We start from the raw sequence: 27,773 nt of genomic DNA on the forward strand, positions 1-27,773 counted from the left end.
TTTAAAAGTTGTGTCATGGGTGAGAAGCGGTCTTATTTTAGTTGTGTGACACCCTCCTTGTGTGGACATTGACCCTATAGGAGCTTTACATTGAGCTGTATGCTGACTATTTCAGTCTGGGAGCCCGAGGAGCCGACACGGCGGCGACGGCCCCCGTAAAGCTCCACTAATCTGCTGCTGGACATCTGCTGGATCCTCAGGGATCACAGCACCGGCAGCAGGAGCAGAAAGGACCGGGCCCCCGGGTCAAACCTGTCATACACAGGTTTTCATTTAGCGGAGGCCCTCCTGTCGTGTTAGCGCTTTTTCAGGATCACAGTCAGACACTTTCTGTACACAGTGGGAGCTGACTGGTTAACACATCCATGCTCTTCGGTCCTGGTTTTACCTGGGGAGATGGTCCACGTGGGTTGATGTGCCCATCAGTGGACGTATAACAGTAAAATGGGAAATGGCAAAAGGTTTACTTCAGACATTCAGCTGCTGATGACTGAGCCAGAACAGAAGCAAACAAAACAATAGCCTAAATGAAAAAAAAACTTGCTAATTAGCTTTTTTAATGTGCTGTGGAAGGTCATCCAGGGTTTACAGTCTTATTCTGTGTTTGATTGAGTTTCCAACGTGGACTAAGAGTTCTGGAGATGTTTGAGTTTGAGTCAGAACAGCTTATACCATATGAAAGAAACTGTCAGTCAAACAGTGATTCACAGTTTAAATCCACACTGACTGCTGCTGTGCTGCCTGAGGAGTTTTGAAATAGTGAACTCAGAACTAAGAAATACATCTAACCAACTTTAACCAACCAACTGACGGATCATCCAACAAACAGACCAACAAATAAACCAACAAAGCAACTAAACATTCAGCTAAATCACTAAACAACCAACTAACTAACAAACAAACCAAGCTACCTAACAACCATTCATTCATACATTTTCTATACCGCTTATCCTTATCCAATTTAAAAAAACCTACATACCAATCAATCAACTGATCATCTACCCTTCTAACCAACCAACCATTCAGCTACATAACCAAATAACCAAACTACCTACCAACCAACCAATCTACATACCAATCAGTCAGCTAACCAACTGATCCTCCAGTCAAACAAAGGACCAGAAACTTGCAACCAAGTGACCAACTGACTGACTGACCGACCAACCAACCAACCAACCAACCAACCAATAATTCAACCAACCAACCAACCAACCAACCAACCAATAATTCAACAAACCAACCAACCAACCAATAATTCAACCAACCAACCAATAATTCAACCAACCAAACAACCAACAATTCAACCAACCAACCAACCAACCAACCAACCAATAATTCAACCAACCAACCAACCAACCAACCAATAATTCAATCAGCCAACCAACCAATCACACTACACTAATGCTGCTATGTTAATAAGTCTGTTTCTAGATAATTCAGCACATGGGACTGACAGATGAAAACTGATGTTTTACTGTGAAACAGACACTCTTCCTACCTTTTTAAAAATGTTTGTAAAACATAGCCTATAATTAAAACTGTGTGTGGCTGCATCAGAGCCGCTGTATTCATTTGAAGACGTGTCTCTCCTATTTCTTGGATTTCTTTCTACATCAGAATATCAGACTTCAGAAACAATTCTTTAAAGCGTCAGACAAAGTCTCACATTCAGACTCTTTTCAATCTCTGGAGAATTTCTATGAGTTTTAGTTCAAATAGGAAAGTGATTGTGCATGAAATAATTCTACCAATGTGCGAATATGATATCTCATGTTGTTTTTGTGTGTTGATATCTGTTCCTTTTAAATGTCCAACACTTTGGTTTTTAGCTGCTTTTTAATATACCGACACTGGTCTGTTTACTCCAGATATTAAAAGGTGTTATGCACATATTATAAAAAGGTTAATTAAAATATTATTGAGCATTGAAAAAAACTATTTTCCTGGTGAATCAAAACTGAGATAATAAAACCATTTTAAAACTATTTGAACCAGGTGGAGATGAAAGTCATTAAAAGGCACTATGCCAAACAGCAGAAAATGTGACCGCAGCATTAAAAAACATCACAACAGGAAACAATTACAAAACTGTTTCCTCGTAAAAGAAGATTTAAAGCCTGGCACAGACCGGTGCCGTCACCTGGTTGCCCAGTTTTCCTGCAGCAAACGTTTTATGAGACCATCAGCTCATATTTCTTGGATAAAGCAGCAGCGGTGGAGGAAAAAATAGACCCCATTGATTTTTGCCTTGCACGAAACAATGGTCGACGTGACCCCCGTTGGCTGCATGAGTCCACGGTCCAAAGCCACAGATACTTATGGGATCTTGAATGCGAGATTCCCGCCAAACACGCCAAAGACCTGGCTTAGCTCACACAATAGCACACGTAACCCGGCTATATTTAAGAGCAGCAGGCCAGGTGTCGCCCTACACGCCCCCCTCAGCCGGCCGGACCGCCAGGCATCTGAAAGTAGGGCACCACCTAAATATAAAAACTCTGAGAGCTGTTAGCAAAGGTTGAACCCATCAGCGAGGACTGCTCACATACCTCACAGGTGAGAAGTTCTGACAATCAAGACAATCAGGTATTTGATTTATTAGACTAAGATCTGGACGGGAGCTGGAGTCAGAAACTGGATTTTTGTGGCTGCTGATGTGAATTTGTGTGTTGAGGATTTGTGCATTTTTTTGTCTTTGTCTGGAAGGTGGGTCGACACAATAACATGAACACAACAACAGAGTCTGCAGTGTAATGCTTGTTTTGTTTCTCATCCACCATCCTCACTGTTTGCATGTTTTAGTTTTGCACTGGCATGTGATTTACAGCATGTTTTAGTGAATCAAACCTTCAATTTATTATCAACCTGTGGAATAATTTAGTTTCCTGCAAAGTTTTAACCCAAGAAAAAGTTTATGTATTATTTATTAGTAGCTGCAAACTAGGAGAAATTTAAAATTTCACATTGTTTGGATGCTCCGATGATTCGCTGTGCTGCTACTGTATACTCTCTGGGCTGCAGAGAGCTTTTTAGTCATTTGTTTCTGTTGGCGTCTCAGCTCAATGCAGAGCTGGAAAATCTTTTAAAAATAATATATTTGAATCTTTTAGGTGTGAAATTTTGAACGCTGTTTTTTATTTAGATCTAGTGAATTCTCTGACTAGTAGGCCTAACCAGTGTATATCAATATATATATTAATGTGGTGTTAATGTGATATGCAGAGAGACAGTATGGTGCAGTTTGCTTGTTTACTTGTCCTCATGTATAATTTTAGAAAACACCATAAAAAGATAATGGAAAGTTTTACAGCTACAGAATGAGATGATTTTCCAGAGTGATTGGGATCGAAGTGGGCTCGAATTCCTGCAGCTGTTTGCCAACATGTTTGCTAGTTATGTAAATGTTACGATCTCTGCTGCCCCCAAGTGGCCAAAGCTAATGTAACTTTCGGTGTCGATGATAAATGTGCTTAAAATTGCATGACCGCTGGTTTGGATTTTAAAATTCAAAAATAAGATTTATAATTGTGTTTCCAACTAACTGGAATCGTGTGTCTAATCGTGTGTCTCGTTGCTGCAGAGTGATGAACACTTATGATGAATACGGTGAAGAGGAGCTGAATGACTACATCATCCAGCTGGGCATCCACGACTCCTGCCAGGATGCCTTTCTAAAATCTGCAGCCAGGTATTTGAGTCACATCCAAACTCAACATCATCCTCACGCAAGGAAAAATAGAAAAGAAAAAAGGAGTTGACCCTCTCCTCCTGTGTGTTTTCTCTGCTCCTGGCTTTTTCAGTTTAACAGCTGTGACGGATGAAAACCTGAGAGTCCTGGCTGCCATCGAGCAAGGTAGGTATCGAAGGCCAGACAGAAAAATACCTTCACCATCCCCACAGAGACCGTCTCTAGCTTTTCGGTCTGTTGGCCACTACTTTACTTGAGTATTAGATTTCTTTGGTACTTATTACTCTTACTTGAATACATTTCCAAGACAAATATTTTTACTTTTACTCAAGTTCATTTCTAGGAAGGCTGAAAAGTACTCGTTACTTTCAGGTCTGCTTTTTTTTTTTTTTTCTAAAATCCTATTGGACACAAGCTGTGTTTGTCAAAGAAGGAAACCCTAACCCCTAAAAGCAGCACATCAGTGCAGCTGCTTTCAAAGAGTTAAAGCAGAAGTAAGCGATCCGGTCGTTTTGGCTAATGCTGCGTTCGAGGCAGGCTTTTGAAACCGTAAATTACAGCTTCAAGTCACAACTTACGACTTTGTAGCGTTCCAGGCAACCCACTCGTGTTTTTCCGACCTGTTTTACCTGTTAAAGTCACTATAACGGCCACTCGTAACTTCCGACCTGTGAACTCGTACCAGATCGAACTGGTACGACTTCACAGGTCAGAAAAACATGAGTTAAAGGCTGCCCTGAACGCACCATAACGTCTTGTCACCGATGGAGTTAGCAGCCCCCGCCCTCGTCATGGATCTATTGGTCCTCGTCCCTACGTCGCCACATTCACAGCGTCCCTTGGCTGCACACACAGAGAGGACTGCCCCTTTATGCCGTTCTCTCTCCTCATTGGATAAAGGTTGTAGGATACGAGAAATGTTTTCTCCTCGGCTCAGAGCAGAGCAGAGTGATTGACAGACCCGTGTTTCGGTCCAAACACTCTATGTAAGTGATTGCTGTCGGAAGATAGAACTATTTAAGACTTATATTAACACAAAAATATTGCTTACTTCTCCTTTAAGTACCTTTAAAAGCAAATATTTTTTTACTCTTACTGGAGTAACATGTCGACTGAGCTACTTTTACTTGTAACAGAGTAAATTTTGACCAGTAGTATTTGTACTCTTATTCAAGTACTGGGGGTCGAGTACTCTGTCCATCTCTGCTGTTGGCTCATCTCCGAGGCCAGCGGGCGGCCAAAGTCACACGGTCAGCAGCTGTAGGCGAGGACTGCCAAGCATCCGGAGGCGCAGCGTGGCGCGGCGCGGCGACCGGCCCAGAGAGATAAATAAACACTGAGCCGGGGGAGGGAAGGGAAGGGAGGAAGGGAAGAGAGAGCTGCAGGCTGGTGGTGGGAGACAGGTGGAGGAAAAAGCAACAAGTCTGTGACCCCTGATGCCGTCTTTCCTGTGTCTTTCTTGTCTTTCTCCCTGGACCGTTGTCTTGTTTCCATGGTAACCAGGTGAGGTGCTGCTGCTCAAGGAGATGCTGAGTCACACCTTCGCCTTCAGGGAGTCGGACAGCCGCGGCTGGCTGCCCCTCCACCGAGCCGCATCCCAGCCGGTCCTGGAGGTTCTGGAGACCGTCCTGAGATGTGAGTAGGCTACACGACGTAGAGTATACATACCTGTCAAACAATCAAATCAATGTAAAATAAAATATAATGTTGAACCTTTGCATTGTCTTCCTGTTGAGCTTTCAGGGTTTGTCTTCCCTGGTCAAAACTAATGTTATCTGTTAAAACGTGAAATATAAAATTAATATATTACATCTTTTCAGTCAACTTTTATACTGTATTCTTGGAATTTTATGGTCAATATAGCCCAATTACATGACACTACGTATACCTAGTTTTGTTTTTTTAGTCACAGTTTAGTCAGGATACTGTTTTGAAGTCATGACAAAAGTGTGTCACTGTTGAAACCAGGTCAACGTTGATGACAGATGTTATACATTTGAAAAAAAAAAACACAAAACATGGTAACATGGAAGGTTAACAGAATATTGTTAGTGCTTTATGATCTTATGGATGCAAGCAAAAATATTCTACGCTTACGGTAATTTTTGTATTTTAACTGTGACAATCATCAGGGCAAACAGCAGGGGGCAGCAGAACGAGTAGTTTGTTTGCAGGAAACAGCTGCTGGAGACACTGACACATAAACCAGACGGTAAATGTCCAATAAAACCTGAAGCTTGAAGCGTCAGCAGCAGCCAGTGAGACTCTACCACACAGACCTTAAAGGGATAGTTCACCCAAAATTCAAATTTCACTCACCCTCATGTCAACTACTGTAAGAGCTGTGAGAAGTTTCAGAGTCCTCCGTGGCTTCTCTGAGTTATGGGGGGGTCCGCACAGCAGTATTTGTCCATATAATGGTTGTCAATGGATACCAACTTTCTTTGTCCAAAAAGACACACAAAAAAACATCCAAATACCTCCATAATGCTCGTCTGTAATGTCCCTCTTGTATTGAAGCACTGACATGAGAAATTGTTCTGAGAAAAATTAAATAAGTCTATATTTTAAGCTTGTTTGTAGCGGAAGCTTCCAGTGTCTTGGTTCACTGCTCTTCCTGTGTCAATGACCGGCGGAACAATTTCTCATGTTGGGGCTTCACTACTTCAATAAGAGGGACATTACAGACGAGCACTATGGAGGTATTTAGATGTTTTTTGGTGTGTCTTTTTGGACAAAGAAAGTTGGTATCCATTAACAACCATTATATGGACAAATACTGCTGCGCGGACCCCCCTGTAACTCAGAGAAGGAATGGAGGACTCTGAAACTTCTCACAGCTCTTAGTCGACATGAGGGTGAGTAGATAATGAGTGAACTATCCCTTTAAATATCACAATCAAATATCTGATTCAAAAGCAGCTTTGTGCAGCGTTTAAACATAAAGTCACCATTAAATGTGCAGTTGAGTGGAGCCTGTTCTCATTCAGCCGCAGCAATCAAGTCCAATCAATAACGAGGCCACTGTTCCTCCCTGTGGGGAGGGACGTATCACCAATTCCGGGAACTTTCTCAAATGTTCATTCACACCCACTTCACTCTCTGATTGGTGCATTTTTCAATCACGGCGGGAATTGCACAGCAGTCAGGACATTAACTTCTCCTCTCTCATTCTGGGAACAATCATTTCAGTCACTTTTCAATGTGAATGCGACTCAGTGAATGTCTCCCTGGAGAGACTTTATGAAAAAGTTGTCACGTCACCCTCCACTCCATTACCGCCGCCTTCATAAACGCTTCTGATGGTAAATGGCATGCACTGTACTTATGTACTCAGCTTTTCTACTCCTCACATTCACACACTGACGGCTGCAAAAGCCTCCACGCTGAGGGTTCAGTGTCGTAGTCAAGGATACTTCAACATGTGGATAGATAGGCGGAGTGCTGGACTGAACCGCCAACCTCATAATTAGCGGACAGACAGACGGCGGCTCTAACTGCAGAGCTGCAGCCGATTGTTGACGTGGTCCGACAACACGTAGACTAGAGGAGTCTCGGTCCTGACCTTAGACCAGAGCTTTGTCAGTCAGGTGCTAAGTGGCACAGCAACAAACGTCCTCCTACTTTACCCAGCCGAGGTGACACCAATAAATAAGTAAAGATGACAAGTAAAGATGAATCACAGCAGGTCGTGTCAGGGCTGTGGCAGCATCAAAACATTGGCTGCCTGAAATAACATTAATCCACAGAGTACTTGCTGCCTGCCTGACAGCTGATGTCAACGCCTCTTCATCTATAATAACCTGTGATGTTGTTGTTTGGTTATTTCTCATGGAGGTCATCCAGCAGTTAGGTTAGCATAGTTGTCAAACCTTCTATCAACTCCAGCAATGTGAGCCTAATAAACGTCGACGACGCCCTCTGTCTGTTTGTGTTAGTGGTGGCTCAAGGCCTCAGTCTGGAGGAGAGGACGACCGTGGGCGGAGAGACGCCGCTGACCCTGGCCGTTAAAGCCGGACTGGTGGAGAACGTGAAGAGCCTGCTGGAGCACGGAGCGACGCCCAACAACACCAACAGCAAGGACGAGTCGCCGCTGCTGCTGGGTAATTCTGTCGAGCAGGGAGTTGGCAAACAGATGGATGGATGAAACATGGTTATACTGCTACCGCACTGCAAAAACTCAAAATCTTACCAAGAATATTTGTCTTATTTCTAGTCAAAATGTAATTTCTAGTCAAAACAAATCATCTCATTCTACTTAAAATAAGACTCATCACATACAAAGTAGCTTGTTTTTAGACACTTTTTAATTCTTTAAAGCAGATTTTCACTTGAAATAAGTAGAAAAATCTGACAGTGGATCAAGTTTTTCTTTCTTATTACAAGTGTAACGGATGTGCACTCACTCCACCCATAAAAGACGTGCTAACCACCCCGCCAAGTGGTTGTCAACCTCTTGGCGAAGAGGTTAGCATCGTCGCCTCCAGTGCGGGAGGTTGTGGGATCGAACCCCACCTAGGGCAGGCCGTGAGAAACACAACGCAGAGGGCCAGATATGACATCGGCTACACAAGCACAAAAAACTTGCTTTCACCGGTAGATTTTTCTACTTATTTCAAGTGAAAATTAGTTTGAAACAAATGAAAATTATCTTAACACAAGTTCATTGTTAGGTGATGAATCTTAAAGTGAAAAGAGTTTAGTTTTGACTAGAAATGTGACAAATATTCTTGGAAAGATATTGAGTTTTTGCAGTGCGGTGTTGAGCTCAGAGTTGGACTTCAGCGGATTCATTAGGACTAAAGTTTACCTGGACTGTCAAACTTTCCAAAAGTCCCAAACTTAGGGACTTAGGGAATTAGGGACAGTTCTTCAAAGATTTGTCGTAATCAATAAGTCTTTTCATGTTCTTGACTATATTAATCATAACCTCTTTGAAGTCATTGCTGTTTGAACCAAACTTTCGCTGTTTGAAATAGGGGTGTACAGCCAGTGCACTGTTTGTATTCGCATTCGGGCTTTTAAAAAAAACTTTTTTTTTAAAATTCGGATTCGGGAAGAAACTGGAAGTGGATGTACTGACTTCAGCCGAGCTAGTGCTACGCCGAGCTAGCTGGCTAACTTCTGCTTTAGCTCTGGGAATAAAATAATTTAATCATGTGGCTCCTCTAGACTTTTCAAACGTAATCGGACTGAATGGATCAAATTCTGGTAGTGGAACGAGTCGTTTCGCGGGGGTTGTGACTCTCAAAAAAATTATCCACCGTTTTATAGCCGCTTCTTTTCCCATTATCGTCTATGAGAAAATGCTTAGTTGTTGAACGTGACCCTGGAAGTATCGGTGAGCATTAGCGCCACCTACTGTGTTGGAGTGTGAACCAGAATCACCTGGTTATGTGCTGTTGCTGATCCAAACGTTTCTTTTTCTTTAGAAATTTGGGATAAAAGCATTATTCCGAGTACGTTTCGGGTTCGGGTACACCCCTAGTTTGAACCAAACTCTCTCTCCTTACAGCGGTGAGGGCCAACTCTTTTGAGATGACACGTGCTCTGGTGGCTTACGGCGCCTGGGTGGACCAGGTTTGCCAGAAGAGTTGGACGGCCATGCACGAGGCCGCCAAAGTCGGCAACATGGACGTCGTGATGCTGCTGCTGAGGAACGGCGGCCGTGTGAACGAGAAGGACGTGACGGGGGTGACGCCGCTCGCCGTGGCTGCAGAGAACGGACACTGCAACATCGCTGAGGTCTTGGTGAACTGTGGTCAGTCCAAAGTTCAGTTTTGACTCACAAACTTTGCTTTTGGGGGGTTATCACAACAGCAGTGGTCTTTGGGCCAGATCTACTAAAGGTTTGCGTGTATTAAAACGTGTGCAAACGTGATTGCACGCACAAACACATGGTGAAGCTGATCTACTAAACGGGCGCACCGAGGATTGCGTCTCTCAACGGGCAAAATAGCACGTGCGATCCATTTAGCGTGTTTGCCTTGATGAATATGTAAATATGGGGGTTTCTGCCAGAACGTGCTGAATACTGGGAGGAGTAGATGCAAATAGATTTATTTGGCGCGTGCAATGTGATTTACCAAACCAGGAAGAGATTGCGGTGGCTGTTTTTGCGTCTTTATTTACCACGTCTGAAAACCATGTACTAATTGATACAACTTTGTGAAAACGCAATATTTTAGGGGGCGCAAACAATTTAGCGCCCGCTATCTGAGATCTTAGTAGATCAGGCCCTTAGTGTTGAGTCGGGACTTGTTGGGATGCCGCTGCTGACCTGTATCCATTGTTTCCTGCTCAGGAAGCAGAGTGAACTCTCAGGCCTTGAACGGGGAAAGTGTGTTGCTGGATGCAGCCGGTTCAGGAAACATTGAGTGCATCCAGCTGCTGCTGAACAACGGAGCCAACCCCAACCTCGCCAGCATCTCCGGACACCTGCCCATTCACAAGGCAGCGTACGCCGGACACTATGAGTGAGTTCCTCCAGTTAAGGCTAACATGGTAACAAGATAGGAGGAGTACTGGCAGTCATAAATCTTTGTATAACGTTAAAGGGACAACGAGGAGTTTTGGAAAAGCGAAGTGTTTCCACACTACATTTATGAGCCTCCGCGCACCGTGAAATTCTTTGACCGGCACAAGACAGACTCATGTTTTCATTCATCAAGAATTAAAGTCAGAGGTTGGAAGACGATCACATACCGTCGTAGTTCCGACCATAAACGGCAATTCGGCGGCGTTATTCTCATGACTCATGACTCCGCAAAACCGAAAGTAAGGAAGCGCTGGTCGGCTCGACCAGCGTTTCCGCCACCACTAATAATAACAAAATAACGATAGAGACAAAACGATATATTTATAGAAAATGGGCCCATTAACAAGTGTGGGTAACATAGATTCATCCACATTAATATGAGACTTTTTTATTGTCGCGGAATTTTTCGTTCTGCCGACGGAGAAACTCCTCGTTGTCCCTTTAAATAGTGCAAGTCTTTGGTGGTACAAAACCGTTGATAGCTACCTCAAGTTTGGACTGATTCCTGCATAGGTCAGCACCATCAAGATGGTTTGCTACTGGTCAGAAGCAAAGTTCACCAAACCTAATAAAGTTGGTAGATTTCATCGGGTCCATGCCTATGTTCCCACAGCCCTATGTTCAGACAGTTATAAGGTTTTTCTCAAAATGAGGACCTATGTTCCCACTGGACTCTCTCTACCTATCTGGACTCTATCTCTCTGGCCTGTCTAGCCTCTACCGGGTCTTTTTACTAAACTTAACCAACTCTTTTCTTCATTGCCTAAACCCAACCAATGGTGGGACCAAAGGGCTGTGGGAACATAGGGCCTAATTTTCAGTGACAACAAAAGTTAGAAATGTGGGAACATAAGGCTGTGGGAACATAGGAATGACCCCCATTTCATTCATCTCTCTGCTCGTATTTATTGTTTCAGTGTGTGTTTTCTTTTGCCACAGTGCAGTGAAGATGCTGATACCTCTGACCGATAGGAAGGCCATCAAGGAGGCCGGCCAGAGCCCGGTGCACTCTGCAGCCGAGGGAAGTCAGTGCCGCTGCCTGCAGCTGTTGCTCGGCTGCGGCTTTGACGTCAACTCCCGCATGAAAACCAGAAACTCAGAAAACTACCGGGACATGAGGAGGAGCGCCTTGTACTTCGCCGTCTCCAACGGGGACGTGGACTGCACCAAAGTCCTGTTGGCGGCCGGAGCGAAGACGGACCAGGACCCGCTGTGCTGCTTCCTGGTGGCGGTCCGGTCGGGATGTTATGACATTGTGAAGCTGCTGCTGGCGGCCAGAGCGGACGTGAACTGTTACTTCACGGTGGTGAGCGACACGGTGTTCCCCACGGCGCTGCAGTACTGCCTGAAGGACGAGGTGATGATGAGGCTGCTGCTCAACAGCGGCTACGAGGTGGAGAGTTGCTTCCACTGTCACCACGACAGACCTTTAAACGCTTCGGACAACGTGGACGGAAAAATCCCAGTGAGAGTTTTTCTTGTTTTGTTTTTGCTAAATCAGGAGTTTGACATTTTAGGAAATGGGGATGTTAGATGGAAAGATTAAAGTGATAGTTCACCCAAGATTGAAATTTCACTCATTATCTCCTCCCCCTCATGTGGACTAAGGGCTGGGAGAAGTTTCAGAGTCGTCCGTGGCTTCTCTGAGTTACAGGGGGTCTCGGCGTAGCAGTGCATGTCCATATAACGGTTGCAAATGGATACCAACTGTCTTCGTAACAAAAAGACACACCAAAAAACATCCAAATACCTCCATGCTGCTCTTATGTAATGTCCGTCTTGTATGAAGCCCCGAAATGCGAAATTGTTCCGAAAAAAATTAAATAAGTCTATATTTCAAGCTTGTTTTGTAGCGGAAGCTTCTCTAAGCTCCTCTTCCCGGTTCGTCATATCTGGACGAACTGGGAAGAGAACAGACCCTGGTTTGTCCAAATATGACGAACTGGTAAGAGGAGCTTTGAGAAGCTATAAACAAGCTGGAAAAATGGGCTTCAATACAAGATGGACATTACATACAAGCAGCATGGAGGTATTTGGATGTTTTTTGGTGTGTCTTTTTGTTACGAAGACAGTTGGTATCCATTTGCAACCGTTATGCACTGCTACGCCGAGACCCCCTAGAGAAGCCACGGAGGACTCTGAAACTTCTCCCAGCCCTTAGTCCACATGAGGGGGAGAAGATAATAAGTGCAATTTCAATTTTGGGTGAACTATCCCTTTAACAACACTCTGGTAGTTTTGCTACATAGCTAGCAGGTAAAGTTACTTGCCATTCTAGAAGAAACGTTAAAAGTTCAGAATCAAACTTTATCACTTTACTTTAGCTCCGGAAAGTGAGCTGCTCCTGTTTGGAGAGTTAGCATGCTAACAAGCTAGCCACAGCCTGGTCGGACTGTCCTGTCACTTTTTTCTAATACTGAGTCACTGTAGCATCAAGTCCAACACAACATAACCTCTTTGTCTAGTAAAAATAACAATGACTGAAGCTCCTGCCAAGACTAGTAAATAAAAAGCAACTAATGCTAACATTAGCTGTGTAGCAAAAGCAAAACATACTAGCTAGTTAGCCTAGCTTACTACAAAGATATGTTCTGGTCTGGAAATACTGTTAATTTACAGTTTGACCTACTCTGACTGAAATCTGAAGGATTATAACCACAGTGTCCAAAATAATTTACGTTTTTAATAATATTTTTTTCATCCTTTTAATTGTTTATTCTGTTAAAATGGCCCTCTCCTTGATGGGTGTTATAAAATCAGTTTAGATGAACCTCTTAGCAGAGAAAGCAACTGAATTGTTACTGACTCCATCAGTGAAACATCAGTTGACAGATGGAAAAAGCAAACATCAAATTATCTCAGATTCAGTCATTGTATTACTCACCTCATTTAGCAGCTGCAGGGTGGAAAATGTGTTTTTATCATAGATTAAAAAATAGATTTCAGGCCAAAGGGAAGAAGAAATTTATTTACTTTAACTTTTCCAGTTGTTCCTTTCATATGCATAGAAAAAAATACAAAACGTCCTCTGTCTTGTCTCAGTTCTGTGAGTTCATGAGTCTCTGCTGCCTCATGCATCTGTCCGGGGGCGTGGTCCGGACTCTGCTGGACTACGTCGACCACGTCCACATCTGCTCCAAACTCAGACTCATCCTGGAGAAACAGAGCGAGTGGCCGGAAATCTGTGAGATCCTCAGTGAGTTTGAATCTTTATTATTTATCACTCATATTATAAAAATCAGAGTAGACGAATTACATCACAGATCTTTAAAGGGATAGTTTACCCAAAATTCAAATTTCCTTTAGGACACATTAAGCTCCCAGTGAAATGAGACACTGGGAGCTTCCGCTACAAACAAGCTTAAAACATAGACTTATTAAAATTTTTTAAAACAATTTCTCATGTTGGGGCTTCAATACAAGAGGGACATTACAGACGAGCACTATGGAGGTATTTGGATGTTTTTTAGTGTGTCTTTTTGGACGAAGAAAAGTGAGCTCCATTCGCTCCGTTCGTTCTCTGAAACTTCTCCCAGCCCTTAGTCCACATGAGGGTGAGTAGATAATGAGTAAAGGAAATTTGAATTTTGGGTGAACTATCCCTTTAATGACATCATGAGGTTTCTCTGTAGAAAAATTCACGTTAGCTTCAAGTCGTCATCATCGTGTTGTTCTGCAGCTCTAACCAACACACGGTGCCCAGTGGGAAGTCGTGATGTTCGAGTGTTATTCTGTTATTCTCTTTCATCCTCTCGCTCGTGTACCTATATGAATTAATAAAAGAAATAATAACGATTTTTCTGAACCCTGATCTCCAGGCAGTCCTCGCTCCCTCAGGCACCTCTGCAGGCTGGAGATCCGCCGGCGTCTGACCCTGAAGAGACTCAACAACCCCGACATCATGAACTTGCGCTTGTTCCCTCCCAGACTGAAGAACTTCATCCTGTACCGGGAGCTCGACCTCTACGGCCAGGACCCTGAACGCATCATGTGAAGAGATCGTCCTGCTTGTTTTTAAAGGATGTACTGCTGTAATATCTATTTTTTCTTTAACACATCAGTATAATGATTAAATGTACTATTTATAATAGATTGTGATTCTGTGTTTTTACAGAAAATGTAAATATTAAATACATAAAGGTGCTTTTTTTTTTTACATTTCAATCCATGTACTGCAGGACTGTAAACATTGATCCAAACCTTAAACATTGAACATCTACAGTGTATTAAAGCCTGATATAAAGTATTCCTCTGAGCTCCAGTGTTTTTCAAAAAAATATTTTAAAAACTGTGATTTATTCTGACTTTATTTCACACCCTCAGTCCTGCTGAAACAAATACTAACTCAACAGATGTGGATCAAATCATCCTGTCCTGTCTGAAAAACTACAGCCACTAACTGTTGTCGATGATGTTTTGTGTCGATAATGTTATTGTGTGATGCGACTGAATAAAGAATTTCAATCAATCAATCAATCAGAACTGTTGTGAAATTAAATAGTTTTAAAGAATTTAAAATATAAAATGTGAATTTCATTGAAAGGAACCAATGGGTGAGAAAAACTTTAGAGAAATCAAAAACTATTCAGACACAAAAGAACCCTTTGTTGATAACACTTAATGATAATTACACACTATTAATCAATAGTTAAACATGATTAATTATGTAATTTATCATGTGTAAAGTATTCTTCCTACATTACAGTTAGAAATGATGAATTAAGTAATGTTTAACTAATACCCAGGGGGCAAAATCCCAGTTTTTTGAAAAACGGACACGGAGCGTTGTAAAAGGTTTGACACCAGAAATGATATCTAGGAACTTCAAGGATTAAAACCTGGGTGGACAACCCGGTCAACTAGCTGCTGGAAAGATACAGGGGGCCAAAACCCCTTTCTTGGGTCATTTTGCTGGCGAAATGATGTAAATGCAAATATTTAGGTACTACAATGGCATAAATAGTCATACAACTATAAAATTTGGCAGAGAGTATCTTGACACATAGGGGGAGGCATGAAAAAAAGATTCTGGGGTTTGTTGCAACTCGATTTTAAGATATCACCCTCAACATCCCAAAAAAGACCAAAAAAAGTACTGTTCGCCTGACAAATTCTCATGGAAATTATTATTTTTCAGCACTTTATGGAGAATATCTATGCTTAACATGTATATGGAAAATTTCCTTAATTCATAAGCTTCCATTTGAGTCCAAGATAGCCTTTCTATCTCCAAAGCCCCACTTGCTGTGGCCAACGGTCTCTATCTATCTGTTCACTTTGGGGAGACCAGAAATAGAATGGTTTCTGATCATGTCAGTTAACATGTAGTTTTTCACAATAGGTGTTGCATTGTTTGGAGACAGCCTGTAGCTTTCCAGTAGCTAGTAGAAAGGCTATCTTGGACTCAAATGGAAGCTTATGAATTAAGGAAATTTTCCATATACATGTTAGGCATAGATATTCTCCATAAAGTGCTGAAAAATAATAATTTCCATGAGAATTTGTCAGGCGAACAGTACTTTTTTTGGTCTTTTTTGGGATGTTGAGGGTGATATCTTAAAATCGAGTTGCAACAAACCCCAGAATCTTTTTTTCATGCCTCCCCCTATGTGTCAAGATACTCTCTGCCAAATTTTATAGTTGTACGACTATTTATGCCATTGTAGTACCTAAATATTTTCATTTACATAATTTGTGCATAATTAATGCTTAAAAATGTGTAGCTATTATAAAAGAGTTATTGTCTTATTATTTTGCCTTTTTATGGGATGTATTGATGAATGTTGTTTTTCTCATTGTGTGTGAATGTTTCATTTGACATGATTGACGTCTGTCAGTGCTGGTTGTTATATTGATTGTTGATCATTTGATTAAAGCATTAAATCTGAATATTAAAGCTGAAGCTTCGGTCTGTTTCATGTGGAGACACGAGAAACGTCTCAGTTTGTTCATCAAGATGAAAACACGGAGGTCAGAGCTCAGAGCTGTGAATGTGTCACCAGTCCTTCTCTCTCTCCGGCCTCTCGCTTATTTAATCATCACAGTTCTTGTCGCCTGTCACCGCGGCGACCGGCGGTCTGTCTCCGTCTCTGTCTCTTGTGTTTTTTTGTTCTGATGAATCATAACGACGTGATAAATATTCATGGGAGCGTCCGGCTGGTTACTGTTTGTCATTAAAGCTGTGGAGAGTGTGAGCAGAGCCACATTACTCTGCATTAGGAGCAGAGGCCTGCATGTTAAACACACTGCAACAGGTGACACCTATAAATAGCCCTGTGGTGTGTGTGTGTGTGTGTGTAATGTGTGTGTGTGTGTGTGCAGGGCTGCAGCTGAGCTACAACACACACACTGATCTGCTGCTGCTGCTGCTGCTGCTGCTGCTGCTGCTTCGTCCTGTGACTTCAGCTCTGACTTTATTCTCCGGTGAGTTGGATTTAAATTCAGATTTCAGGTTTCAAGTTTTCAGATTCTCCTCAACTCAACAGGATGACGGTGTGAAGCTCAGACGTGTGTGTGTGTGTGAAGCTGCCGAGGCGTCAGTGTTGTGTTGTTGTATCTGAGTAAAGAGGTCAGAGGTCAAAGTGTCATGGAAACAGCTGATAGTAAAACTATTTGAGCTCAGGGAAGAGGAAGGAGGTCGCTTGGTGTGGGACTCTGTGTGAAACAGTGGAGAGCTTCGTCTGAGCTCGATGCTAAGTGCTAACCTGTCATGGAGTCACTGTGTGTTTACTGAGGTTCTTTATACTTTAAATTTAAGTTTTTCCATTTTCTGACACTGTCTACTTTCAGTCCATTCACAACATTTCAGAATAAATACTTCAGCTCCTTCAGAACAGCTGGATCAAAGCTGTTTACAGCTGTTTGACTAATGAGGTCACTCAGCTGGTTCAAGTCAAAGAGCTGAAACTGACTCACGTCGACACCAATGACCTCTGTTTGAGTTAATCACAGACTCTTTTATTGGGTTATTTATGAATTGAGTTATACAGAAAATTTATTTCTCATTTGTGAATCCAGGAAATCATTTGAGAAATATCAAATATTTTATGGCTCCAGTTTCTTTAACGTGAGAATTTCTTTGCTTTTTCATTTTGTTTTTAAGATGTTTTTGAAATGTGGACTCTTGGCTGGAAATGACTAAGTATTCTGGGCTGGTGACCTCAATGTTTCTTCTTTTTTTGACAATTAAATATCAAATTATTATTAAAGGGACAACAAGGAGTTTCTATTTGGTTATAAAAAAAAGTCTCATATTAATGTGGATGAATCTACGTTACCACTTGTTAATGGTCCATTTTAGATAAATATATCGTTTTGTCTCTATCATTATTTTGTTATTATTAGTGGTGGTGGAAATGCTGGTCGAGCCGACCAGCGTTTCTTTACTTTCGGTTTCGTGGCGAGTCATGAGAATAACGCCGCCGAATCTCCGTTTATGGTGGGAACTATGACGGTATGTGATCGTCTTCCAACCTCTGACTTTAATTCTTGATGAATGAAAACATGAGTCTGTCTTGCACCGGTCAAAGAATTTCACGGTGCGGAGGCTCATCAAAACTCCTCGTTGTCTCTTTAAATATTCAAGGAAATGATCAGAATGTCAGTTATATAGAATAGTTTAATTGGCATCAAACACTAATCTGCAAAACCAAAATGCTGCTTACACATTATGAGCAATAATGATTTCCATTTTTCATAGCTTTATTTAGGCTACATATTTTTACTCAAGTAACATTTTCATTTTTGAGGATTTTTGTTGTAATGAGGTGTCAGAAATAAACTTCTTGCATTTTTGAGAGGAAAATCTAAATCAATTCATTTTAGTGACTCAGTGTTGTTTGCAGCGGTGAAGTAAATCATCACAGAATCTACACAACTAGAGACAAACACATCTATCTATCTATCTATCTATCTATCTATCTATCTATCTATCTATCTATCTATCTATCTATCTATCTATCTATCTATCTATCTATCTATCTATCTATCTATCTATCTATCTATCTATCTATCTACCTACCTACCTACCTACCTACCTACCTACCTACCTACCTACCTACCTACCTACCTACCTACCTACCTATCTATCTATCTATCTATCTAACCAATCAGATGATGGAAGCAGCCGATGGGATGGATGAAGACGACCTCCTGGACCGAGATGTCCAGATGATGATAGAGGAGTCGTGTCAGCTGACGGGAGCAGAGAGGAGGTACCAACAGGAAGCAGCTTCTTCCTTCCATCCACCGGTCACATGACGTGTTTCCTTTCCTTCTAAAAACTAAACTGACCTTGATCTTCTGGTTTGTTTGTTCAGGACTGAAGCTGTGAAGGTCGTAGACGCCATCGAACGAGGTACAAGGTTTTTTTTTTTTTTTTTGCCCATATGCAACTCATACCATGCCACCATAAATAACAACTCCGCAGAGTCTCGGCATATCATTCAAAAAGTCCTGCACAGGGAATCATTTATTGTGCTTATACCTTTCTTGTGTATTTGTCCTAAACAGCCAACAGCCGTATCACTGCTGTTATAGTAGTAAATTATAATTTAAAGGGTCTCGGACATATAATATCTACTCACGTTCTTATCTTTCGCCCCCCACCGACCCTCCCAGATCCCCAGTTCTTCTCACCATCTCCCTTTTCTCCATGTGTATGTGTGTCCGTGTATGAAACTTTATGCATGATTAATCGATATGGATGAATATCAAAATATGAAGCCCTAAGATTGGGGGGGGGGTCGTTTTTTTTAAAGCCTGCTGATATCATCAGCGTCTAAGAAACTACCCATTCATTTGCATTAGATATACAGAACATCAATATTTAGTTTTTTTTGGAGATTATTAAACACATTTCATTGAAATATATAGGCTAAGCTTACTCATACAAACCCACTTTCTTTCCAACTGATTTGCTATAAACAATCAGTCATTCATGATACAAGATTGATATTTCAAGCATTAAATCTGGACTTTTCTCAATTTGATAAGATAATTGTGTTTTTATTTTCATTATTTTTGATGTTGGAGGAGACCAGAGATGGGATGTGGAATCAGAAATATTTTTGTCAAACTTTATTTGTTCCACCATTTCAATAATTTATTTTTAGATGTGAAGAATGTGAAGTCTGAAAATACATTTGTTAAATTTTGAATAGTTTGAGGTATTTTTATTGGGGGGGGGGCAAGTCATGTTTTTCAGAAATTGGGGGGGACATGTCCCCCCCAGTCCCCCCCGGGATCTGCACCCATGGTTGTCACATATAGTACATAATAATTATTAATATATTCAAATATGATATGATGATGAATTTTACAACCTGGCTCTTACAGTACTAAAATCTTCTCTGTCTCTGCAGGCGACATGTCGTCTCTGCAGCAGCTCTCAGATCTCCCAGCATCCTTCAGTGCGGTGGACGAGCGCGGCTGGTTCCCTCTGCACCGGGCGGCGGTGCAGCCTCAGGTGTCGGTGCTGGAGGCGGTGCTGTACGGTGGGTAAGAGGTCCAAACTTCATCTCATCATATGACCAAACACTAGATGGCAGCACAACAACAGCAGAGGCTGACGTCATGACGACTCAACTCAAATAGAACTCAGATAGAAACCAAGATAACCAGTTTGCTTCTGGATTTCAACTCATTATCAAAAGCCATTATATATAGGCTACAGAACACCAATATTTAGTTTTTTGGAGATTATTAAAAACATTTCATTGAAATATATAAGCTTATATTTACTCATACCCCTTCAAACCCACTTTTTCCCCCCAATTGATTCGCTATAAACAATTCTAATTCAGTCATTCATGCTAAAGGATTGATATTTCAAGCATTAAATCTGGATCTAAGATAATTGTGTTTTTATTTTCAATATTTTTGATGTTTTGTGGAAAAACAAACAGTTTGACAGTCAAAACGTTTGACTCCCTGATGAAGGCTTGATGCCGAAACGCGTCGTAGTCATTTTAAACATGTCATTGTGACAATGCCAGATTAATTAAAGGCATTTTTATTAACTCAAGAGAGTGCCTTGGAGGTTTTTCTTTGTTTTTCCACATCCCTGGGATCCCTCTCCAAAGACCACCTCTAGATTTGAGAAAGGAGTCCACGTAGCGCTCCTCGTTTTTTTTTTTTTTTTTTATTCAGTATGTAAATATTCTTTATATCTATACTTTTTTTTTTTTTTTTTTTTTTTTTAATAAATAAAATTACAAATTGCACACACAAACAAACAAACAAAACAAAAAACAAACAAACCCAAGAAAAAACAACAACAAAATAAACAATGATAAAAAAAATAAATAAAAAAAACCTGTATGCTGTTTCATATGGTACAACAGAAATAAGCTACTAATTCATCTTTAGACGCAAAAACCACAACAACAACAACAGCCAAAACACGCGCTCCTCGTTTTGAACATTTTATGATGTTTTGTTGCTCTGAGATCAACATTACACTCCTAATGAGAGGATCTTACCAACTTTTAGAGAAATCTTGAACAGTTTAAGTTTATAATATTGTATGTTGAGTTTCTCCATCAGGCTGTATTGTAAAACAGTTGTTCTTGGTGCAGAGGTTCAGTTTTGAGCCGAACTCGGTGAAATGAAGTGAAGGTTGTTTTGTGTGTTTCAGCCTCGTTCAGTCTGACTCTGGAGGAAACGACTCCCGAGGGTGAAACCTTCCTCACCTTGGCCGTAAACGCCGGTTTGGAGGAGAACGTGAAGATGCTGCTGGACCACGGAGCTTCTCCTCACACCACCAACACCAAGAACGAGTCTCCGCTGCTTCTAGGTCAGAACACATCTGTTCCTACTGTCAGTGGCATGCACAGACATTTTGAAGGGCAGGGGCGAAAAGGAAAAAAAAAGGCACATAGCACGTCCTCTTCGGTGGCGAGGACGCGTTTTGGCACTTTAGCACATGTTTTGGCTCCTATAGGGCACTTTAGCACATGTTTTGGCTCCTAGAGGGCACTTTAGCACATGTTTTGGCTCCTAGAGGGCACTTTAGCACATGTTTTGGTTGCCATGAGGGCACTTTAGCACATGTTTTGGCTCCTAGAGGGCACTTTAGCACATGTTTTGGCTCCTAGAGGGCACTTTAGCACATGTTTTGGCTCCTAGAGGGCACTTTAGCACACGTTTTGGCTCCTAGAGGGCACTTTAGCACATGTTTTGGCTCCTAGAGGGCACTTTAGCACATGTTTTGGTTGCCATGAGGGCACTTTAGCACATGTTTTGGTTGCCATGAGGGCACTTTAGCACATGTTTTGGCTCCTAGAGGGCACTTTAGCACATGTTTTGGCTCCTAGAGGGCACTTTAGCACATGTTTTGGCTCCTAGAGAGCACTTTCGCATGTGTTTAGGCTCCCAGGGGACACTTTAGCACACGTTTTTCAACAATTGGGCCACAAGGGGGGGTGACCGCCCCCTCTGCCCCCCTCCTGTGCATGCCACTGCCTACTGTTCACCTGTTGGTCGTCTGTCCAGGTCTGTCCGTCCTCACCTGTCCGTCCTCACCTGTCCGTCCTCACCTGTCCGTCCTCCCTGCAGCGGTCAGAGCCGGATCAGGGCGGATGGTTTCCTGTCTGATGGCTGCAGGAGCGCGGGTGGAGCAGGTGTGTCTGAAGAAGTGGACGGCGGTGCACGAGGCCTCGCGGTGCGGCTGCGTCCGCGTCATGGAGCTGCTGCTTCAGAACGGAGGCCGAGTCTCCGAGGCCGACCAGTACGGAGTCACTCCTCTGGGCATCGCTGCAGAGTACAGCCACCCCGAGGTGCTGGAGCTGCTCATCAAACACGGTGAACCACCAACTCCTCACAACTCCTCACACTGCAAAAACTCAAAATCTTACCAAGAATATTTGTATTATTTCTAGTCAAAATGTCATTTCTAGTCAAAACTAATCTCATTATACTTAAAATAAGACTCATCACATAAAAAGTAGCTTGTTTTTAGACACTTTTTACTTCTTTCAAGCATATTTTCACTTGAAATAATCTGATAGTGGAGCAAGTTTTTCTTTCTTATTACAAGCACAAAAAACTTTTGATTTTTCTACTTATTTCAAGTGAAAATTTGTTTGAAACAAGTGAAAATGATCTAAAAACAAGTGAATTTTTAGGTGATGAGTCTTCTTTTAAGTGGAAAGAGTTTAGTTTTGACAAGTTGAGACATTAGTTGAGACATTTTGACTAGGAATAAGACAAATATTCTCGGAAAGATTTTGAGTTTTTGCAGTGCACAATTCCCCACAACACCTCTCAACTCCTCCTATGTCGATTGTTGTCCCATTCCCACTACCTCCATGTGAACAATGGATTTGATCATCATCAATTTGTTCTGAATACAAAATGATTCATAATTATGGTTTAATATCAGGACATTCCTGGAGTTTGGATCTCCAATCTTTCTAATTCCCCAGTCTTTTTAATCTCAGACCTGAAAAGAAGAGTTCTTCTGCAGCCTTTGTTGGTTGTACCAGATTTCCTCAGACCCTGTTCAGAAACTTAAAGAACAGATAAAAGAACAGACTTGGATCCTAAAAGTCCAACATTTCCTGTATCGTGACAGGATTGTACATCAGTGGTAACTGGGTGTCGTTAAACTGGACCATTGTATCTCTGAAATAATTGTGATTCAGCAAACTGGTTCCTAGAAGGATCATAAGCAGCTTTTGCTTCATCTTGGTGGATGAATGTTGTTCACCAGACGGGATTTTCAGCTGGACGAAGTGAAGAAAGATCCAGATCTGATCAACTGTTCTGCTTTCATGTTGAAGGTGCTGATGTAAACGCTCAGGCGCCCAACGGCGACAGCGTCCTGTACGACGCCGCGGGTTCTGGGAATCCAGACTGCATCGACATCCTGCTGCAGCACGGAGCGAATCCCAACATCCTCAACCTAAGCTCCCAGCTGCCCGTCCACCACGCCGCCTACGAGGGCCACTACCTGTGAGTCGGTCCATCAAACAAAGCTTTACCTGCTCAAATGTAGAACCACGTAATAAGACATAAGACTCTTTATTGATCCCACATGTGGGGAATTCTCTCAGCAGCAAAGAGTACAAGATGCGTGAAGAAAAAAGGAATAAAATATAAAGGAGAATATAAACAATATGTACTGTTATGTACAAAAAAATATTGAAGTAGAGAACTATATATACATGTTGTTTGGTCAAAGATATTGCACAGTGTGGGTGGTCATGAAGGACAAGTAAAAGTATGGCTTGTATGAGTGAGGAAGGTAAAAATACACAGGAATAAATTATGCAGAAAAGAAACAAACTTTAAAAGTACAACTGGGTGAGGTAACGGACTGTAATGGAGAAAGTGGCTTGTGCAAAAGTTGGCAGAATCGTAGTGCAATAATTTAAAGAATAAATAGAGTCCAGAGTGCAGGTTATTATGGGTCAGACTGGTGTTGTACAGTCTGATGGCAGCTGGAATGAATCACCTGCGATACCGTTGTTTCCTGCAGCGAGGGTAATGATCCAACACTCAGAGACTCTGGTGTTCAGAGGTTTCAGACTCTAACATTGAGCTTTGCCATGATTCTTCAGATTTTAGCATCTAGTTACAGTTTTATTTTCTTCAACCAAATGTCCATAAGAAAATTGATGGTTTTAACTCTTCAGATTCTAAGAGGTCAGTCCGTCATGACTTTATGTTGTTATCTCTCAACTTATTTTATTGGATACTTGTTTCTTTCTATGACTTTGAAACCATGTAGAGCTCTAATGGATTTAATGGAATATTGAATTAAAAGGTCGGTATTTATAAGCTAGATAGCTTCAGCCTACACCTTTTCCATCTATTTAAAGGGACAACGAGGAGTTTTAGAAAAGTGAAGTGTTTCCACACTACATTTATGAGCCTCCGCACCGTGAAATTCTTTGACCGGTGCAAGACAGACTCATGTTTTCATTCATCAAGAATTAAAGTCAGAGGTTGGAAGACGATCACATACCGTCGTAGTTCCCACCATAAACGGTGATTCGGCGGCGTTATTCTCATGACTCGCCACGAAACCGAAAGTAAAGAAACGCTGGTCGGCTCAACCAGCATTTCCACCACCACTAATAATAACAAAATAACCATAGAGACAAAACCATAGATTTATCTAAAATGGACCATTAACAAGTGGTAACGTAGATTCATCCACATTAATATGAGACTTTTTTTATTGTCGCGGAATTTTTCGTTCTGCCGACGGAGAAACTCCTCGTTGTCCCTTTAAGAACTAGTTGAATGAATGATGGTTTTATGGAAGGTTGACTGCCTGTGATTGATGCTCAACTGTAGACAATTTTGTGTAAAAAGATCGAATAAACTACTACTACTACTACTACTACTACTACTACTTTAGATCAGTTTTAGAAAAAATTACTTTAAAAAAGTCACATTCAAAACGTTGCACTCTGAAATGTTCAGACCGTCCAGTTTCGTTCATGTTTTGAGATGTTTTGCACAGTGAATTCCAGTTTCTTCCCTCTGGATGGAGGTTGTCAGTCCCATACTGCAGAACAAAACGTTATAAAAACAGCTTTGTTCCAGCTGCAGTTACACTGGTAAACATTAAGCTGTAGTTTGCACAAAAGCTGCACAAGTCACTTTTTCGGAGCCCTTTTTTATTTATCTCATTGCTTTTATTTATTTACATATTTACTCTCAACTTGTAGGAAATTTTGCTCTTGGTGTTTTTTAATTTTTCTTTTTTTAAAGTATTTCAATTATGTGTTTTTAGTTTCATGTTTTTTACATTTTATATTTATTTCATGAACTGCAGCACTTTCTGTCGAGCCCAATCTGTCTCTTGTTTTATGTGCATGTGTTCTTTTTAAATGTCCTGTTTCTGATTTGATTGTTCGTTTTCTGTTGCTTGACTTATCTCGACTTATCTCGACTGTAAAACTAGTTTACCCTTGGGTATCAATAAAGTAACCTGAACCTGAACCTGAACCTTCCTTCCCCAGAGCTCTGAGGATCTTGATCCCCATCACCACGCGCCGGGCGCTGCGTCTGTCCGGCCACAGCCCCGTCCACTCGGCGGCCGACGGAGGCCACGCCCACTGCCTGGAGCTGCTGCTGCAGAGAGGCTTCGACGTCGACGCGCTGCTGGCCGCTCACATCTCCGACAACTACGGGGACATGAGGAGAACCCCGCTGTACTTCGCCGTCTCCAACGGCGACGCCGCCTGCACCGAGATGCTGCTGAAGGGCGGAGCCAAACCCGACCTGGACCCCCTCTGCTGCCTCCTGGTGGCAGTGCGGTCCGGCCGCTACGAGATCGTGAAGCTGCTGCTGGCGGCCGGAGCGGACGTGAACTGTTACTTCACGGTGGTGAACGACACGGCGTTCCCCACGGCGCTGCAGTACTGCCTGAGGGACGAGGTGATGATGAGGCTGCTGCTCAACAACGGCTACGACGCCGCAAAGTGTTTCTGCTGTAACCACGACGACGACTGGGAGGAGCTCAGCGAGTGTGACTACGCAGAACATCGGGACGAAAAAGTAGCAGTGAGTTCTTTAAATCAAAGAGTGAAATTATGTTTCACAGCATCAATCAAAAAACGATAAAATACGATAAAAATTACTTTATTAATCCCCAAAGGTAAATTCGTAACGTAACGTATCATATTGTAACGCTTCGAATCACATTGTAACGTATCGTACCGTACTGTATCTTATCGTATTGTAACTTATCGTATCATACTGTATCGTATCGCATTGTAACGTATCGTATCGTATCTTACCCTATCGTATCATATCGTATCGTATGTAACGTAATGTATCGTATCGTTTTGTATCGCATCTTACCCTATTGTATCATACCATATCATACCGTATCATACTGTATCGTATCATAACGTATCATAGCGTATCGTATTGTATCGCATCAGTTTTCCAGAAAATAATGTTTGGATCTTGATGCAAAAGACAGAATAAATAATATTCATGGTGTTTACCATCCAGACCAGACTGACAGACTGATGCTCAGTAGAGAACATAGGGAGTTTTATTTGTCTCTAAGGTTATGAAAAATATACAGAACCTGTTTGTACCAAACTTGGTGGAGGGATGAGTCATGGATCAGCAATGAACTGAATACATTTTGCCGCAGTTGCAGCAACATTTAGAAGATTTGCTATGAATTTAAAGTCTGGTGTATGTTATTTGACGGTGGCCTCAATGGAGCTCCTCGCTTAACATTTAGCAAACCATCAATACCAAACATTCGGTGGATCTGCAGCTTTTTTTGGTCTTATATCACAATAAAAGGAATGTATTTAACCTGTGAACTGTGGGTCGGTCAGAATAAGACGTCTAAATAAGTCTCTCACTTTTTGAGATTGAGATTTTTCCCTTTCCAAATTAAATACTGGATTATAGTCAAACCTAAACTCCTGCTGGTGACGCCTAGAGGCTGCAGTGTTTATTACAGATAAAAGAGGATTCGAGTCAAGTTAAATAAATGGTTATCCTTTGTAAATTGCCTAAACGTATTAATTAATTACCTGTGTGTCTCATGAATCTCGTCCAGTTCTGTGACTTCGTCAGCGTCTCCTGGCTCGTGAACCTGGTGGGTCGAGTTGTGTCCGTGCTCCTGGAGTACGTTGGTCAGGTTTCTCTCTGTGGGAAACTGAGGAAGCTCCTGGAGAAGCACAAAGAGTGGCCTCACATCCACTGGACCACGGGTGAGTTCAACATCCAGCTGGTCAGTTTGATGCGTTCAATCAATGTCGCCTCCTCCTCTGCAAAAACTCAAAATCTCACCAAGAATATTTGTCTTATTCTAGTCAAAATGTCATTTCTAGTCCAAACAAATCTCATTCTACTTAAAATAAGACTCATCACATTAAAAAGTAGCTTGTTTTTAGACACTTTTTACTTATTTCAAGGATATTTTCACTTGAAATAAGTAGAAAAATCTGACAGTGGAGCAAGTTTTTCTTTCTTATTACAAGCACAAAAAACCTGCTTTCACTGGCAGATTTTTCTACTTTTCTCTCTTCAAGAGAAAATTAGTTTGAAACAAGTGAAAATGATCTAAAAACAAGTTAATTTTTAGGTGATGAGTCTTATTTTAAGTGGAGAGAGATTAGTTTTGACTAGAAATGAGACATTTTGACAAGAAATAAGATGAATATTCTTGGAAAGATTTTGAGTTTTTGCAGTGTCCTCGGTACGAACCAACCGTGTCCTCTGTGTCCTCTGTTTCCTAGGTAACCCTCGCTCTCTGTCCCACCTGAGCAGAGTGGTGATCCGTAAACACCTGAGCTGCTCCGGTCTGACGTCGGTCCACCTGCCCAACCGGCTGAGGGACTACCTGCTGTTCAAAGACAGCGACCTGTACGCCAAAGTCATCTGCAGGGAGGACTGACTGAGGGTTCGATTCCTCCTCATCCACTGAGTCTTAAACATTAGCAACCGGTTGTTTTTCTTTGATTCTTCTACATTTTTTTTTTTTTTTTACTTTTTATTTTTCATTTTTCCACAAAAACAAAACATTCACTGACATAGCTTTGCACCAAAGGGAATAACAGC

At 41.8% G+C, this 27,773-nt stretch overlaps 2 protein-coding genes across 2 annotated transcripts; both read left to right on the top strand.

The window, feature by feature from the left end:
- Positions 1 to 3,584: 3,584 nt before the first annotated feature.
- LOC310987450 (ankyrin repeat and SOCS box protein 15-like) lies at positions 3,585 to 14,220 on the top strand (the record flags this gene model as incomplete). The annotated part of the gene is made up of 9 exons (XM_083973717.1): positions 3,585 to 3,688; positions 3,801 to 3,853; positions 5,192 to 5,323; positions 7,627 to 7,791; positions 9,204 to 9,449; positions 9,993 to 10,164; positions 11,166 to 11,691; positions 13,269 to 13,422; positions 14,045 to 14,220. 9 exons carry the CDS (start codon positions 3,585 to 3,587, stop codon positions 14,218 to 14,220), a joined length of 1,728 nt encoding a protein of 575 aa, XP_083829843.1.
- Positions 14,221 to 18,341: 4,121 nt separating this feature from the next.
- On the top strand, positions 18,342 to 27,653 carry asb15a (ankyrin repeat and SOCS box containing 15a; the record flags this gene model as incomplete). The annotated part of the gene is made up of 9 exons (XM_083974426.1): positions 18,342 to 18,439; positions 18,545 to 18,582; positions 19,589 to 19,720; positions 20,863 to 21,021; positions 21,783 to 22,028; positions 23,009 to 23,180; positions 25,202 to 25,745; positions 26,770 to 26,923; positions 27,452 to 27,653. 9 exons carry the CDS (start codon positions 18,342 to 18,344, stop codon positions 27,607 to 27,609), a joined length of 1,701 nt encoding a protein of 566 aa, XP_083830552.1. The 3' UTR covers positions 27,610 to 27,653.
- Between the last annotated feature and the right edge of the window lie 120 nt (positions 27,654 to 27,773).

Source organism: Trachurus trachurus (assembly GCF_905171665.1).
Source record: "Trachurus trachurus genome assembly, chromosome: 6".
NCBI classification, from domain to species: Eukaryota; Metazoa; Chordata; class Actinopteri; order Carangiformes; family Carangidae; genus Trachurus; species Trachurus trachurus.